The 18,739-nt window shown below is 41.8% G+C and overlaps 1 protein-coding gene across 1 annotated transcript in view; it reads right to left on the bottom strand.

The window, feature by feature from the left end:
* The window catches only part of grik4 (glutamate receptor, ionotropic, kainate 4), a 95,087-nt gene extending 77,017 nt beyond the window's left edge, over window positions 1-18,070 (bottom strand). Inside the window, exon 1 of the mRNA XM_030776407.1 lies at window positions 17,989-18,070. Coding sequence (XP_030632267.1) covers window positions 17,989-18,070 — 82 coding nt within the window. The remainder of the gene's footprint in view (window positions 1-17,988) is intronic.
* Window positions 18,071-18,739: the final 669 nt, after the last annotated feature.

Here is an 18,739-nt window from a genome sequence, read left to right as displayed (position 1 = left end):
TAACTGACAGAATGGTGGCTTAGATACAGCAGGGGAAATTGCCCTGTCCCTTTCGGATTGAAAAAAGCGGGGCGTGTTTTAGGCATGCGAGGGGACAGATAAACACATTGTGGGTAATAAAGAATGCTTAACAACATGGAGAGGACCTCTCCCAACCTGTCAGCATTTCCTGACAATATTCCATTTGGTTTGCAAATACCTGTTTAACTAACCTTAACTTTTCTTGTATGGTCATTTAAACATGAAGGTCCAACATTGTGTTCATAGTGACACTTTCATGTGAGATTTACAGGTTCATAAAATACTACTACTTTGAATAACCTGCATCATCAAGTTTAATACCGTTATTTTGGTCAGGGTTTTTTTCTAGTACAGGACCTCACAATTTTCTTTCTTTCTTCTCAAGCCAAGCCCTTCTTATCTCTGCTGGTGTGTGTTTACTGATTAGACTATTAAATTTAAGAAAAGCCATTGCTCCTAATTATGTAAATGCATCTAAAAATGATGTCCACTGGATCTAATTCAATTCCTCTGTGAAACAATTCTGTAGCAAAAGGGGGGAGGGATCCCCACAAAAACTGGAACTGAAAAACAACGACAGAGTTAATAGAGTTGAACATCGTGGACGACAACAAGGCTTTGGCTGAGTCGGAGGACTGGTCTCACCTCAAGTGGCCGGCAGAACGAACACAGAAGAGACAGCGCGGGGTGGGGGGACTGGGAAGATGTGATCAACAGCCTCATTAGGCAGGTGAAGGGTCTGCATGCTTGTCTATTACGGCAGTATCATCTAACACACTTAATGAGTCAGAGAGGCTGAATGTTGATCAAATGGACTACTGCACTGTCTATAACCACTCTAACTGCAATATAGCACGCTCTTCACTTTAAGCCATTACATTCAAATGAGCCACAAAGAGCGTCTGACTAACATGTGATGTGAGCAGCAGTGGTCACGATGTGCATGTATACATTGTACGAGGATATTCTTGCCAATAATTGACATGGAAGCGCTGATTCATATGTCCTTATGTCCGTAAGTCACACACACACATATATATTTAATTACTTCATGTTAAATGAATTCATCTGTAGGTCGAATGGCCTCCAGGAGCAAGCTGCTCTGTTAATTAAGACAATCCTTTTTCTTTTTAATTTTTACTCTTACGCTGATGTAACTGGAGGGGAAAAGCATGAGGCCTATCCTTTATGGCTGCCATTCCGGGATGTAAGCGAAAAAAAAAAAAAAAAAAAAACAGACGGAGTCCTCGGGCATACGAACAAGCACGTTACAAAGCGAGATTCTGCGCTGGTGGCACATCGGATATTTTCTGGCACGACAGAGGTTTTCGGGGCCTTGAGGGGGATAACATTAGACCCGTGAAACAGCGCTGTATCTCTTTTTTTGATTGCAAGTGCAACACGGCTTCTCCGTTTCCAGACAGCCACTGCAACGATACTGACATGTGTTTGCCCTACGGCCGATGCGTCATGGCACGTAAGCACAACAGCAACTCCTATGGGACTTCTGTCGTCAACATCAAAACGGTAATCATGGTGAGCAGACAACGGATCTACTACTACAGACCCTCACACACTTAAGAGAGGAACCTTCAAATGGCAAAGAAACTACCAAAGTGCAAGCATGAATCCTGAGAGATTTTTCTAGAGACCATAAGACTCTTTTTTTTTTTTTCACTTCCTGCTGAAAGCCAGATGGCTCTTTGCAGGCTAGACACACAATACCATGAAGAGGAAAAGAGAATGTAGAGGATGGTAAGCACAGTAAGTGTCTAAGTGTTGTGTTCGAAGCTTCTTTGACGTTATCACACGCCACACTTTTTTCCTCCTCTCTGATGAGTCTGAATGGACCAGCCATTAGTATTCCACTCATCTGGCTCCTCTCCACAGCATTGAAAAAAAGACCAGCGGGATACTTTTAAAGCTGATTAAAATTCATTTTGCTCCCGAGCTGAGACAAAAGTGATTTCAAGGTTAGCAATAATGCTCAATGGCGCACGTTCTACTACACCAGAAAGACCTGTTTTTTCCGACTGTAATTATGGACTGGTAGTAGCTTCCTATTTGCATATCAATTTACATACCTGTGCTCTCAATGTTCCAGGCAACTTTGATAGTTACATAAACCCTGACTCTTAGAGGACGATTCACCAGAGTAATACCTTAAGGCTTTAAAAGGCACTACTTACAAAAAAATTTAAAAAAAAAACAAACTCATTTCTGCATGGAAATTATCTGCCTTGTAAATCAAATGTGTAATTAAAGGGTTTAATCAGGTTGTTATTTTGACCATGGGAATACAAATCACATCTGATTCCAGCAATGATACTAATTAGTATAGCCCCCGGACTCGAAAACTGATGGTTCACTCGACTGCTTAAGGACACAGACAGGATAACAAAAAAAAAAAAAAAAAAATCATAACAGAGAACTGTTTGTCATGCACAGCTCATTGCTGTTCCCTCAAAAGTTGATTTAAACAAGAAGCGCCCAAAATATATTTTGTAAAGATTTTAAACTGCCCTTGCCACGGCAAACCTCTTCTGTGACTGCAGAAAAAAAAGTTGTTTTCCCTCTGTACTCTTTCATGTGAACAAGACACAAGGGTCATCTTTTTAATGGGTTGTCTTTGCATTCTCGATAATCTGCTTTATCAAAGGATTTTGTAGAGTGGAAGAAGTCTTTGTAAAAGAGAACAAGAACCTTGTCAGATGCCTTTGTGCTGTTTCAATGTTGAAGACACGGTTGAGAATCAAGGTGCATTGTCTTCGCAGATTCCATTGTAGGTTGTTGTGTGCGGGACCTTCGGAGAGTGAAGGACAAAGGAAAACCTGATTGAAGAGCTCTTCAGAAAAGGAATGAGAGAAAGTTATTCCTGTGTTGATTCGCACATGCGACGGACTCTAGCAATTTTCACCTGGTCTTTGAGTCAAGTCTGAGCATTAGGTATGTTACAAGGAGAGTGGCGGTGGTGGTGGTACTTATGCAACAGACAACTCATCAACAGCTATATGCTTGGTTTTCATTGCTGGTATTCTGCCTGCCTTGGAGGCTAAATAAATGAATGTAATGTAAATATAAATCTGGGACTAATCCTCGATAGCGCTGTTGCCAAACAATGGTTTTCTCTGAAGATGATAACTTTGACAGGTGAGCAGACGAGCAGAGAGAGGTTCCTCTTTTCTGGCATTGAAAACAGAGTGATATAAAATGTGTGGAGGTGGTATGAAGCCTGCTACACACTGTATGAATCATCCTCGTATGGCTGGACGACATCTCACGCCCTGTGACGCAGCTTGTGTCCTGGACTTACTCCTAAAGTAGGAGGGTCTCAATACAAATATGACCATAGCAGCGTCAAGACACCCTGACTGAGAAAAATAACATATGACTGCAGCTAGGATTATTTTGCCAATTGGAACGTCATACATTTGAAAGGAAATACGGGAAACACCATTCAACTTTAAATCAAACCGTATTCCAACATATTAGCAGATTTATGTGATTATTTCTCATTGCCTCCAATGTAGTACAAGACAGCCTAGCTGACTTTTATTTATTTTCATCTGAATTTGGCTGTCTCCCAAAATATCCTCGCCCCCTTCTTCTTCTTCTCCTTTTTTCTTTTTTTTTTTTTTTTTTTGCAGGGGTTTGTGTGAGTGTTACACTATGAGGTTCCTTGGCTGATATTCCTGACTCTGATATGGGCAATCTTTACAGAGAAGGGAAGGGGGCAAACAGGGAGCTGTTCTGGGAGCTAAACTTGGCCAAAATCCTAAAGATTATAGATTTTTATATTTGGCTATAATGGGAACATTTGGCTCAGACTAGCATGACAAAAAAAACCTTTGTCTGTGTGTGCGTGTGTGTGTGTGTGTGTTTTCTCAAACAACAAAAAACAGAAAAGGGCAACAAAGTTTCTCTCTCATTGATCATAGTGTAGGTAGGTGTGCGTGTGTGTGTGCGTGTGTGTGTGCGTGTGTGTGTATGTGTGTGTGTCTATAACCACTGAGGGAGACCACAGGGGTATAATGATTGTATTAATGGTGGTGATTGTTCATGTAGGTTGCCACTGTAGTCTAGCCCTTTGGATGCATGTGGAGTGGATAACTGTTTATAACCCCTGCACTCTCTTTTAACCTTCCTTTTCTTCATATACACTATTACCTGCACACACTGGCAAGGTAAAGGGCAGCTTTGACTCTCTCTCAGAGATGACCCCAGACTTTCAAAGGACAGGTTATGGTAGAAAAAAATAAAAGATGAAAAAAGCATTGTATAAAGATCCTCAGTTCTTCAGAAGTACATAAAACTGTGAAGAGGTCCCATCACACTGTCATTTCAGTGTCATTTAATCAGGCATTCATTCAGGTCCACGCCACTCTCATTTCCACTAGACTGCGAGACACGAACACTCTGCTCACTACGCCCGGCACACAAACCAGGAGCGTCTCGGCCGCTGAGCATCTATTTAACTCTGTGTGTTAAAGGCTGTTACCATCACCATGCCTCGCCAGGGCTGACATTCATCTCCCTGCAGCTAATCTTAAGTGTACAAAACATGTCAAAAAGATGGCTGCACAAGAGACTAACATGTACAGAAATGTGCTGGTATCGCACTAAGACTCCTTCTTTCTGCTTGTCCTGCCTCCAGTAAACAGCAGACTAAGCATGCCAAATCCCTGTTACAGCACACTGAGAGCAAAGCCCCAGAGTAAGGCTTTATCAAAGCTTAGCGCAATTTTTACTTCTTTTTATATATATTTATATATATATATATATATATATATATTTTTTTTTTTTTGCTGTTGTTGTTCAACTTTCACATAGACATGGTATGAGGTGGAATTGCAGAGAACTAAATTCAATTGGTTTCACTTCCGCCCCAAGTGCAGGTTTCGCTGGTGTAATGGGCTCTCAAGAGCCCTGTTTTGACCAGTAAGATTTGTTTTTTTCCGCCTGTCACCAGTCACAAAAGCCCCTGCATCTCGATAAAAACAAGCGCACACCACATCATTACACTGAAGACAGCACAGTTTAGTGTAATATTGTTCATGAGAGCTCTCTGCTTTTTCCACAACTTTCTCAAGTCTAACTGCTCGTGGGCAAGACTGGGGAAAATAAAAATTCAGGAAACATATCGCAGGCAAGGGAAGTAAACATCACCTATCAGCAACCCATGCAGTAAAAGTGTGTCACTTTCGTTCCTGGACGGACGTACGAGAGAGTGCCCAAAATTCATTTTCGCAAGGCAACAGTAAAAGGGGACATCGAGACGCAAACATGTCATTACTTGTTAAGTACACAGAAAGCAACGAGAGAATCACGGCGCTTTCCCACCAGACCTTTTACCGTTCCACTGTAGACACAGACCGATACTTCCGGCCCGAATATTCAAACAAAGGACAGAGCCAAGACACAAGCTTACTGATTAGACTACTCATGGTCTACCTCCTAGAGAAGAATGGTCAGCTGTTATGAACATAAAACAGAAGACCCTCTAGTTCTAGTCTAAACCTTGCCACCACTCCCTAGTCTCTGGCATGACAATCTTAAACCTTCTGAGGTAAGATCTCTCTCACGCTGCCTGAGCAATTAAGCAATATAGATTAATCCGCATGGCTAGGCCAATACCTCCAGTCTAGCTGACAAGATACCTCATCTCTCTCTCTCTCTCTCTCTCTCTCTCTCTCTCTCTCGCTGTCTCTAATCAAGACAAGAAATTAAATTGTGCATGAATATCTGTCCCTGTACTTAGCTATTTTCTGCTGTATGTGTAGTTCCAGAGATCTATTGGTTGGGAGGGTTTGAGGATGGTTGAGGGGGTGTTGATATTTACACTGATCTTCTAAGACAGAACAGTGATTAAAAGGGGAAAAGTGAGATTAACTGCAATTGCAGCAAGAGAGGAGCTGGTCACAAACAAATAAGACGCACTGATTGTGAGAGTAGTAGTTTAGCGTATGCTTGTGTTATGTGGCAAAGTCATAACGCAGTGCCAAATGAATGCCACTCGCTTACGTTCTCATTCTCTATGGTTCTCGGGTGAATTATTGAAGAGTCACACAGAAAAACACTGGTAAACACACATACAAGCACATGAATACACACCCCTCTCGCTTCCAAAGCATACATTATTAATAGCATAGCCAGCAGCTCCAATCTATGTGGAATTTCACAACAAGCCTGGAAGAGAAGGATAGATAGGGGGGGTCGAATTTCATTCTTTTTTTTTTTTTAACTCAATCTGTTCAGGATATTCACAAAAATTCAATTCGTAAACAAATTTACCAAGTGGGAAAAAATGACTGATATAATATTGTGTATGATACTACCACCCCCCCCCCCCCCCCCCAAAAAAATAAATAAATAAATAAATAAAGGCATATATTTGTAATCAGATTCAAAGAACTAACACAATGAAATGTATAAAAATGACATTTTATGAAACCTCACCATGTAAAATATTTCTTCTGCCATAGTGTTTTCCAGTGGTTTTAATGAGAACAGGCATTATGTATGAAGGACACACTCAAGTTAACCACTGATGTGTACAGGGGGACAGCGGGTGGTGAAACATTAAATATAGTCTGCCATGGCTAGGTCAGCAAATAAAGTGGAGAAATGACACATGATTAGCAGTGTTTCAACGGGAGCTTTGAACACGCGTGCTTGGAACCTCACCACCTGTGGACAGCTATTCATCTTGACAAGGGGGAAAATTGGTCTTGCTCTGTGTTTTTTTTTTTCCCTTTTTTTTCTTTTAATCCAAAGACAAACTAACACAGAGACGCAAACAGGTAGAGGGTGCGTAAGGAAGCTATTTTTAACGCTGCTGCCAGCCGTCTTTAAAATTCACATCCCTCTTTCCGCAGCTCCTCTGCCAACAGTCGACGGATGTGTTTTAAGGCAGAGTTGACAGTGAGGAAGTCCGTTTGGCTTTTTTCAACACTGTTGAAAATTGAAAAGAGTTATTGAAACAATGCGAGCAAAGCCATGAAAGAGGATGATAACGTCCTTTGGCAAAGTCATTCCGTCACTCAGCATGTGTGAGTCTGCGCATTTTTTTTTTATTGATGATTTGACTGTGGTTTTGTTAAGCATTTTAAATCAGTTTAAATATCCTTCTTTTCCTCTGTTTACTATTTAAGCTTATAATAAACTTGATTTAAATCAAGTGTTTCTCTTTCCATTTTTCTTTCTTTCTTTTTTTTTTTTTTTTTTGCATCATTCTGCATGTGGGTGTCAAGAGCTTGTCACAGTCAGTCTTTTTTAGACTTGACAGACAAAGAGATTTATGCAGAATGGAAGACTCTGAGCTTGGGTTTATAGGTCAAGCAAAAGATTCAAAGATAGTGCTCTGTGGTGACATGCTGCATTTGACAGTGATGTGTAGTTTTGAAACACAAGCAGTAGGCTTCTTTCACTCTACATCAGAATTGCATCCCTTACTTTAATAAATATAAGAGTTACTTGTCAATAACGTTTGCTTAATCATTATATGTAATCATCATCATACAATCATTATTGATTGTTGGTTTGTTGAGAGAAGCAATACAATCCTAGCACCTTCTACTTACAAATTTTGGCATTTTTTTTCAGGGACAGAGATAAAAATCTAGCTTTGAGTCACAAATTAGTCTCCCAATTCCACACATAAGCATACTGTCTCGTAAGGGGATTTCAGAAAGACAAGTTAGAGAAAGCCTCATTGCTCTTTTTGTTATAATTTCTGTCATCAAAAGAGGAGATGTCACAATCCCGTTCCTCTAAAGATACCACAGAGAGGGGAAAAAAGTCATTTTTGTGTCGCTTTGCTTTCGGTTTTGTTTGGAGGGGCAGGGTAATGTTGTTTGAAATAACCTCAGTGCCAGCTCCCATTTTTGACTGACTCCGAATAAAGCAATTTTCAAACGTCGTTTATGAGGCAAAAATTCCATAATAAAAATTTTAAGACCTCAAGAAATGTTAATTTCATTCATACTTAAAGCACTAATTAATACATCTATCAAGATTTGGCTCTCAAGCCTCAACAGTCATGCAGAGTACTTTAATGCTAATGTGAGTGTATGATATCAAAACTTTGATTGGTTGCAGAAATCATTCACTGCCTATTAATTTACTGCAAAACCCTCTCTTAACAGGATCTCTTAAAGCTAAGCTTTGTGTTGTTGTTGTTGAACTTTCTCAGAGCATAATTCTCAGTCCATAACAAATACGAAAGAAACCAGCATCCACAAGAACTTATGCTAATGACAACACACAGAGGGAAAAAAACAAAAAACAAAGACAAATTGACAGTTTTTGCAGTGGTAATCTTCACAGTCTGTTGGAAAACAGTGGGTTAAAGTGATAAGAGCCTGCTGTGTTGTGTGTCGGGGCTGTGTCTCCACTGCCGTAGCTCTCTGACTAGGGCTTTCGGTATAGGAGTCTGCCCTGGTTCCTCGGTTCCAACCCCACAAGCCGTGCCAGGCTGCATCCCTGCCTGTGGCACTGCCGGCAACGCTTACCACCCACGGTTTGCCCTGGCACCTACTGTCACATAACAGAAAAGGCCAGGCTGCTTTATTAGACTAACATTTCCTCTCGTTAATGGGGAGTTTATTTTAGAGCTTAAATCCTCTGGGATGCTAAGAAAAGGCAGGTTGTTAGCGCCTGCCTGTGATAAGGGGGTATATTGTATCTATCGTCATGTCTGACAGTCTGGTGCTGAAATTCAAAGGCAAACATTCAGATCCACCAATTAAATTACAGGCACGATAAGCCATTAAGGTTCATATGCTCCCAAGACAGGCATGCCGGGCTTTCATCATCTGGATAGAATATTTATCATAAGAAGAAACATGTTGTAGCTGTCTCATACTAATTCAATTACGCAGGTGGAGAAAAAAGAAAAAAAAAAAAACACTTTCGCATGAGGTCCACTTGAATTGATGGAACAGATAAACACAGAAGAAACTAATCACATCCACCACTCTTAATCACACAACCCAAATGCACCATGGCAAGCTCTCTTAGCAGCCCATACTGAGTTAGTCCAAAGTGTAGGAACTGTCAATAAAAATAAAGAATAAAAATTCACCAACCTGATCTATCATGGTCAGAGTTTGAGGTCTACTTACTGAGCTACCAGTATTTTCCTCTCTGCCCCCACTACATTTATAGGTACTCAGGGAGAAACCTGGATTACCAAGGTTACTCACCAGTATCCTGCTCTCTCTCTCTCTCTCTCTCTCTCCCTCTCTCTCTCTCTCTCTGTCTTTCTGTGTCTCACACTAGCTCACTCTCTGTCTCTCTCATGTTATCAGCGTGACACACACAGGTGCCATTGGGGGATGCTGCTGTACCTATTAAATCTTCAGGATCGGCTGCCCCTGTATTCTCTCACACTAAAACGCAATGACAGGTCACTGGCTTGTGACCTACAATTGTCCTGTTCTCAGGTTGCCGACGCCGAAATTGGAACGTGTGTCGTTAACCCTGCTGAGAGCGCGGTTAATCTAGTAGCTTCAGTAGAACTGTAGTACTTTCTCCCCTCACTCGTCCCCAGAGCACAGAGCATCCACATCCACATCCACAGCTATACCTCACATCTCACAAGGCAGCGCTAATTTAGAGCTGGGTGGGCTGGAGGATGGACAGGAGCCTTGGGGCTGACAGAAAAGGCCCAGTCACCTGGATGGGAGCCACCTTTCCAGCACTAGCTGCTGTAATGAAGGCACAGTACTCCAGAAGCTGGTCTGAACACCGCTCTCCTGCATGCAGACCCCGCTGAGGAGTTACTCCTCCTCTTGCACTGCTCCCTGGGGTTTCATTAGGTCCCGCTGAATAGCCAAGCGCCACCGATGGGAATATAAACACAGACAAGCACGCATGCACACACAACCCACACTTTACAGCATGCTCCCCGAAGAAAATAACAACAACAACAACAAGAAGAGCAAAACGATTTTGTTTAAGTACCTCTGTGAACCACTTCAACTTTTGCAGTTCTATTTAAAGCAATAAAAACCTGTTATTCTCCAAATCTGACTTATATATATATATATATATATATATATATATATATATATATATATATATATATATATATAAAATAAACCTCACAAACTGTAAACTCGCCTCTGTCAGGAGTAAACATCAGGAGTGCCATGTTTCTGTTTTAATAATACATTTCACTAGTGGGACAGGTCCTTTGAGCTCAGTATGAGGGAGGAAGCTGAACTTCAGCTGAACCAAACTGTCTCACTCTCATCAAGCAAAGCACACACACTGTAATTATGTCACAATCAAAGGGGGGAAAAAACACAGTCTCAAAGAGGAAGGGGTAATTATTTTGGAGAACTAAATAAATGGTGAATAATGGCATGAGGAGGTGAAAAAGTAGGTTTGTTACAGGGCTGGAGTAAACCATTCAGCTGGAAACAATGCAATCTTATAAACCCCCCCCCCCCTTTCAATTCATGATTAGCCCTTTCTACAAAACTTTTTTTGATTCTAGATTTTTTTTTTTTTTTTAGAGTTTTTTTCAGACTTTGTGGCCAATATATAGTGACATAACAAGTTATCCTTTGTGGAGGTTTTTTATTATTATTTATTTATTTATTTATTTATTTTTAAACATAATGGTATGGAGTGGCCCTGCAATGGACTTGCGACCTGTCTAGGGTGTTTCCCTGCCTTTCGCCCTATGAGCGCTGGGATAGGCTCCAGCACCCCCGCGACCCTAAGCGGCTAAGCGATAATGAGTGAGTGAGTGGGTGAGTGAGTGGTATGGAGTGACAGTGTAATCTCTTTGATCATATTTGACATATGAAAAACAGGTCTTTTTTTATGTGGAGGAGCTAGCAAAAGACCTTTGCCAACGTCTTAAGAGGTGATGGATATGGTCAGAGATAGTGATTTTGCTGCCGCCTGTCCTCGCGTGCCCTTCAACCGTCTGTGATACAAAGTCAATATTTCAGGAGCAAGCACCCTCTGATGTTTATTTGTGCTTTTGTGAGTGAGTCCATTAACAAGCATACTGAGTCTACCACATTACAGCCATAACGCTGCAAAAATGAGCCCAAACCTCCAGCTCAAGCAGCCGACTGTACGCAAGGCATGAATGACTGACACTCAATTTCAAAAGCGTCGTCCGGACTTGTGTTTGGTGAACAAGATCTCGAAAATGTCACCTTGAAGGAGAAAAGTCATTCCATTCTCATTGTGTTCTATCTGAATCTACTGTCTTTTTTTTTTTTTTTTTGACAAAGATTATGAATTTACCTTGTCTTTTGCTGGAACGGATTGGTTATCTGGACTTCATTTTGTCATATGTCAAAATCATATGCTATCATAAGAATATGATAAATCAATACAGTACAAGCAGATAAAAAACCCCCAGATTTTGTGATTTCAAGACACTCAACACTGCTATGGCCTCTTGACATTGTTAGTCAGTACTGATTACCATTAAATCAAAGAAAATTAGCTCTTTATTAAAAGCACTCCTAGATGAGTTGAGGTGAACAAGGCCTTTTGTTACATCATCTCAACTCACCCGGGCATTTAGAGATTCTGTCCTGAGCGTATCATATCAAAACTGCATGAACCATAGGGTCCAGTGAACATTGCCGTAAGCTATTCTCCTGAATAATGAAACCAATTTCGCCACAGGTTTGATACACATGTCAAAATGAAAGAGATCTATCGGGTCACTGGTATGTCAAACCCTACCCGGAGGCGAGACTCCCATACGCGTGAAGGTTCAGTGCGGTCCAGTCTCATGTTTGTGAAGAAAAAAAAAAGAAAAAAAAATTCACATGATTAAGAGAGATGCTGATGTTGCTGCGTCCATTTCAAAGTCTCCTGAACCATCAAATATTAACAGTGCCATCAGTCAGGATATGTTTCCACATGGCTGCTTTTACATGGAATAAAATGAGAACAAAGAAGGGACTGAAAGAACACAGCAGTCAGTTCAAAGGACGTGAATTTTCAATTCAACTTGAGAAAAAATTTCAACACAGCAACGGTATGCCAAATATCTCTTTGTTTTGCCAAAGCAAATACTTATTTTGATTTATTTATTTATTTTTATTCAGGAAACGCCAGCTGTAAACTCTAAGTATTCCTCTTTTTTTTTTTGTAGAAACTGTTTGCTCATTTGTCTGGTGAATCAATATAATTGGGCAGAAACGACCTTTTAAAATTTGAGATTACCGTATCTTTGCATCTTTCTCTTGTTCTGCCGAATCGATCATATTGATATTCTCATTTTTAGGAGGCATATTTGAGTTGGATAATAAATGCTTCACTATAAAGTTCCCACGGCGCACAAAAATCTAATATCTGATGCCTCTTGTCGCGTCGTCGCTTTGCCTTGCCGTAGCATTCGTTCTGTCTGCTTCTCGGTCTGAAAGGCTGTTTGTCAACTCTGCTGCCCAACCTGCAACCCCCCCCCCCCCCCCCCCCCCCCCCCAACCTCCCCAAGCCCCCGTTTCCGCAACCCGTTCTACCATCCAGCCACTCTCTCTCCCTCCTCTCTCAGACAATTACGCTGTGGTCTGTCTGAGGGTGCCTGATGGACATAGTTAGCCTGAATGACAGGTAATGACATCCGCCGAGAGATTGCCTTCTCCCAGGACACACTGCCGTCCACGTTCCGGGAGGGTCGCATCATTGTGCTGCCAAAAGGAAACGTCTTTCTCTCTCTCTCTCTCTCTCTCCATCTCTCTCTTTCTCTCTCTCTTTCACTCATTCTCACTTTCATTTTCTGCCCTCCGCTGCGTCGCCCCACTGCTCCGACCGTCCATCCTCGTGCTAACCCCCCCCCCCCCCCTCAGGGTGGCAGATTGTGGTCTGATTAAAAAGAAGCAGTTGACCAGACGAGGGGGCCTGTTTGACAATGTCAGGATCAATCCTGCCAAGCGGCCTGTGATGTGATGAGAACTTAGACCACAAGCTGAGCAACAGCTGGTGCAATCACTGCCAAGTAGGGCTGGTCTGTGAAGCCACCGTGTCAGGACCTGACTTGATCTTTTCAAGCCACTGCTAAGCAATCAACAGAACTATATCTATAGTATGGAGTCATATGTGACAAAGCTCAGGGACCCCTACCATGTTCCTGCTTGCATTTAATTAAGTTACTACATTAACATTAAATATATAGGCGGCTGAGAGTAGAAGACATCTGACCTTTCTGCTGTAAGATCTATGCTTCCTGACGTTTAATTAGACTGAGCTAAATTTAATAACGCTATTGATGGAGAAAAATAAGTCTTGCTCTGGAAGACCCACTTTAGAACACTACTGCAATCTCTAGAGAATGAGTTTCTTCCATTAAAACATTAAGAATAATAACATGGAAGAAAAAGGTAAAAAAAAAAAAAAAAATCAGGATGGCATGGATACATGGACATGGATACATGGAGTTTTATGTTTGCAGAATATAAACTGTGGATTTTGTACTTCTCATAGTCTTTAATGCCCCCTGTCCTCTCATGCTTGTGTTTTGTATGCTTCTGAGAGACATAGACTTGGTAGCTGCTTGTACCCTGGCCGACCCTGTGTTAGAATAGTCATCTTTCTCGGTGACACCATAGCACAATTCTGCAACTCCCCACATCACAGGAGCTGTGGCACCAGGAGACACTCAATAGCGGTTTGTCCCGGCCCTTTTCAAAAATGATGACACTCACCCAGACTGGCCTTGCATGCAAATCGAATCGAGGAACCACGCAGACCGTGTGTCCAAACGTTCGAGCACACTCTGGGGCCCCAAACCACCGGGCTGTCATCAGCTGGAACACTGCACGTTATGCCATGAATCACCTTCCTCTCACATCCAAAGACACTTACTTTTATTTCTCCTCTGTCCTTCTCTCTCTCTCTCTCTCTCTCTCTCTCTTTCTCTCTCTCTCTCTCTCTCTCTCTGTCCTCACTCGTGCTCTCTCTTGCTCTTTTTCACTCTCTAACCGACCATACAGACATATTTCACCTTCAAACACGTACACGGTTTCTGCATCTGACCTCATCGAATGGATGAGTCAAACATGCCAGAGAAGATGTCCGCATGTAAGCCTGACAAAAGTGGGTCTGATCTGAAAGAGAGTGAGGTGACTTGGCATTGCCTTCCCTGGAAAACATATGCAGTTGAAACAGGGTGAGCTACACAGCTGCATCCGTGCTACTTTTTTTTCTGTTTCCTTTTTTTTTGTGCGTCGATGGAAAACAGATGGAAATGTAAGAGCCTAGCTGGTCGGCTGAGGCTGGCACACTGGTGATGTCATTGGCTCTATCCTCATTTTACACAGTCGATAGTTTTTCAGTGGTGATTCAAAGCTCGTCTAGAAGACTCACTGAAAGTTTCATTTTCTGCTTCGTAGGAACGGTGGAAATGTTTCTGTTTCACTCTCTCTCATCTATTACATGAGTAGCACTTGTGACGTCAGCTGAAAATCTCTAAATTTACAGTCATCTTCTTGAAGAAGTCCTTATGTGCACTCTTACTGTAAAACTTCGGTTACGTCATCATATTAAGCACTGCTTAGAGACTCCTATCAGTATTCGTCATATTTACCACCCCTCCCCCCTTCCCCCCACATCCCCCAAAAAAACCCAGACAAATTCACTGGCAAAATCTCCTGAATACCAAACATCAAGGACACAGACACACTCAGAATTTCGTTTCCTGATTGTGGGCTTTTTCCCCTGGAAGACACAATGACAAAACTCATCAAAAAGTTATGGGAAACTTTCAAGGTGCAGTTCTCACGTCTGCTTTAGAAAACTGACAGAAATCTTTCATTATGTTTCTGTCTAGAGACCTGGGGTTTTTCGCAGTACAGCCTGTGTACACATCATCATTTATCCAGCAGTAAGAATCAGGTCTCAGTCATCAGGCACTAATCTCTCTCTCTCTCACAGTGTGTGTGTGTGTGCGTGTGCACGTGTGTGTATCTACCTGTCTCCCACTCTTTCTCTCTCTCTCTGCTTCTCCCACTCAATGTCTGTCTCTCTCTGTCAGTCACTCTCTCTCCTCTCTTTCTCACTCTGTGTGTGTGTCTCTCTGTCTCCTTCTCTTTCTGTCTTTCTCTCTCTCTCTCTGCTTCTCCCACTCACTGTCTGTTTCTCTCTGTCACTCACTCTCTCTCCCTCTCTCTGTCTCTCCCGTAATATGCAGTGAGCACAGAGAGATAAAAGGAGCAGCAAAATGTCCTCTGTCTCTAGTACTTCCCATGTCTGTCCTCTCACACGAGATTACGTTAAATCTGGAACCCATGATGCCCTTAAGGTATGCATGTGCCTGCCTCGCACACAGCGCACGGTGAGTGTTCATCCACACCAGCCCGCTCTCGCTGACACTCCTGACAAAAACACCTCGCCGGCCTCAGCTCCATCTTTCCTCCACCTGCAGAGTGCGGAGTCATACACACACCCAGACACCCAGATTTCGACGTGTGGCTGATGACTCTCTGTTTGCCTCCATTAGGAGGAGAATATGCAAGAGAGGGTCATCTGTCACTCACGCAGCTCTGCTTTTCAGACCCATTTCTGTGTTATGAGATCTCCTGTGACATTATATTGTGCCTCTGCCATTTTTTACTGGGTTGACTGAAGCGTGAAGCGGCGTTGCCGATGCTATCAGATTCAATACGATTACCGCCATGTACGCTATTGACAGTGAAATCTATGATTCACATCCTCTCCGCCCTCTTTTTTAATGAATTATCCTGCGACGTTAGCTATGGCGACAGCTGGAGTGCCGGAGGTCATTGATTTCCTTTGGATCTCTTCAGTTCACTGTGTTACGTTATGGCATTCTGTTACGCTGCCGATTATCCTGTAAACATGAGAATCACACATAATGGATCAATGGACTTGAAAGTCAATTCATAGAAATGTGGAAGGTATCATGGCCATCGCAATTAACTCATGGCTATTTTTCACAGGAAAGATTCAATGTTTATCAGAATGGAAAAGGATGGATTATGCTGGACCGAGGGTGTATCTTCCCAAAGTCCTTTCAATGCAGTTTTATCAGATCATCGCAATTGACATTCCAGGAGTTTTAAGATTTGAAGACTACTCCAAACGAAAGCCCCGTAATCACACTGTCTCCTCAGAACTAAAAGACGTGAAGTCGGGTTCACCTGGATTCAACTGGATAAGTCTGTCTACCATTGGCTGGCAGTAGGATGCTATTTTGGCCTGATGTATTCTCTGAGAAGGCCAGACACTGACATTCCAACAGCCAGGCAGGACTCGAGGGGCGGTTGTGTTAAATATCACCTCCTGCGGAGGCACGCTGGAGCAATGCAGGGGGAAATAACAGTCCTGAAGTTAATGCTCCTGCTCCTCAGACAGGCTCCTGCTCCTTAGACAGGCTTCAATGGAGCTAGCTTGACATCAGAGGGGAAAAGAGAAGCCAACAGCCTAATTAACCATCAAATAAACAAGGCAGGGATAAACACGACCTCCGTTTTTGGAGGTGTCTTTAAAGAGACGGAAGGTGAGAACCATGGAGGAGGAAGCGAAACTGTGGTGACTAATTATTTCGACCACATTCAGGATTTACGAGAAGTCTGCTCCTCGTGTGATTGCTTGGAATCATAAAAGCAAAACTGAGAAGTCACCGTGAGCATGTCAAGAAGACAAGTAATTGATCCATGCGCCCAGCTTCATCTGATCGCTAAGCAACAAGAGTGAAATGTACTGCCTTTTTGTAACACGCTATGACATACTTGTATAAACATGTCTGTGATTTATTTTTCTAAAAAGTGTTGTAATAAACCCACCATTATCAGCATCAACTTGTATTTACAACCTTATTGTCTTATATACAGATGTGTTCATGTTGGTACAGACAAGTATGCATGTACTCAAACACCCACCCACACACACACACACACACACAAGTGCACTGCATCCTTGACTCTAGATTTACGTTGTTCCATGTTAATGAGTCACAATGATTTCTGGGAGGAAATATTGCCATTTACAGGAAGTGCAAACCTGCTTTGGACAAGTGCACAGATCAGCTTGGTCTGTGATGAAGTCAGTTCACAGAGCTTACCTCATTTCTTTAATGAGGACTGGCTCTAATTCTCTTTTCCATCAGACTGAAGGGATGTGTGTGTAGGCTGCTCTGAACAATTCTCACACAGAGTATCAGAGTAACAGAGCTCCAGCTCTCTGACTGCAATTTTAGTAAACAGCTGATTACTAGGTCTGCAAAATTAAGACTAAACCCCTTGTAATTCTTTTGGGGGGATGGCAAAGGATAAGGTTTTTTTGTTTTGTTTGTTTGTTTGTTTTTTAAGTGTGAGACTAAAGTTGGCAAGAATCGCACTCACTGTGCTATTTTTTTCTTTATGTTAATCAGTATATATCAGAAAGTGCTGTTTTTGTGGTATAGTCAAGCTATTATTTTGAAACACAATTTTTTTTTCAGCTCATTTGCTATGCTTTTCCCCCACTCAAATGACCTCAATAAAGTATTATAAATGATATAATCAGTTTTGGGTCTTACAATCATAATAAATGTGGGCATGCACAATTATTTGTTCAAAGCACTTTTTTGGGGGGAGAAAAAAGATGCTAAAATATTTGCACATTTAATTTATGTCCCAAGAGACAGCTAGCGCTCTTCCAGATAAATTAGCGTTTAAGCCCAAATTGTCACCAATTACTTGCATAGTTAATCTCTGGTAACTACCACAGCGCATAATCAAATGCAAGCTTTATCTCCTTATTTATTTTTTTCCCCCACCACTTCATGCTGTCGTGCCAAGTTTAAACGTGTTAATTCGGGGAATCAAAATGAAGCCCTTAAGCAGGCAATCTGTTGTGGAATTCCATTGATTCCATTAAAGGTAATTAAACGTAGCAGGGAGATTTAAACACTTTATTTGAGAGGATCCATGAAAGAAATCTGGGAGAAGAAGAGAGAGAGAGAGAGAGAGAGAGAAAACAGCCACTCACCTATTCTGAATGAGAGCGGGCCACTGGTGGAACTTCTCACCCACATCGCTAAGAAGAGCAGGGGCGCCCAGGCTGCGAGCATCTTCTATGCCTCCTCATGGGTCCTGGCCCGGGGAACCCCCTTGACACAGCCACCTGCCACAAACCACAACCGCCGTTAACACTAGGCATTGTAATGTCATACCCTGACTGGTATGCTCTGCCTACTGATCAACACTAGGGAAAACCATGTGGCATTCCATGATAGCTCAATAAAACAAGCGTGTGGAATCACTGATGGGTGATGACTCAGGTGAACTTTATTTATTTCTTTTTTTAAATATCAGCAATTTCTTTTTTGCCAAGGTAAATGTAGAATTTAATTAAAACCGACCTTACTCCTACTCATTAAACAAAAAGAGGGAAAAAAGAAAACTTTGAAGGATACGCACTCAATATTCCCATGCAGCATAACTTCAGTAACCACCAATATTTCAGCAGCTAGCTTTTTTTTTTTATACTCGTTTACCTAAGGACAAACAGTAACATTGTTGCTCATTAGTTCGTTTGTGTGTACAAGCACTTGTTTATTAAAAATGTCATCTTTGTGATATTTATTCAAATATCGCAGAGGTAGGTAATATTTAAATCAGAACTAAATCCCTGAGAATTACAACTACAGAACAGACCAGAAAGGCAATATTAAAAATGTTTCAAGGTTAAATTTGGTCACTCTAATGGTCTTGCTCTTCCATGAGAATGTTCAGTAGCC

This window comes from Chanos chanos, chromosome 6 (genome assembly GCF_902362185.1).
Source record: "Chanos chanos chromosome 6, fChaCha1.1, whole genome shotgun sequence".
NCBI lineage: Eukaryota > Metazoa > Chordata > Actinopteri > Gonorynchiformes > Chanidae > Chanos > Chanos chanos.
This window is presented reverse-complemented; position numbering and strand designations above follow the sequence as displayed.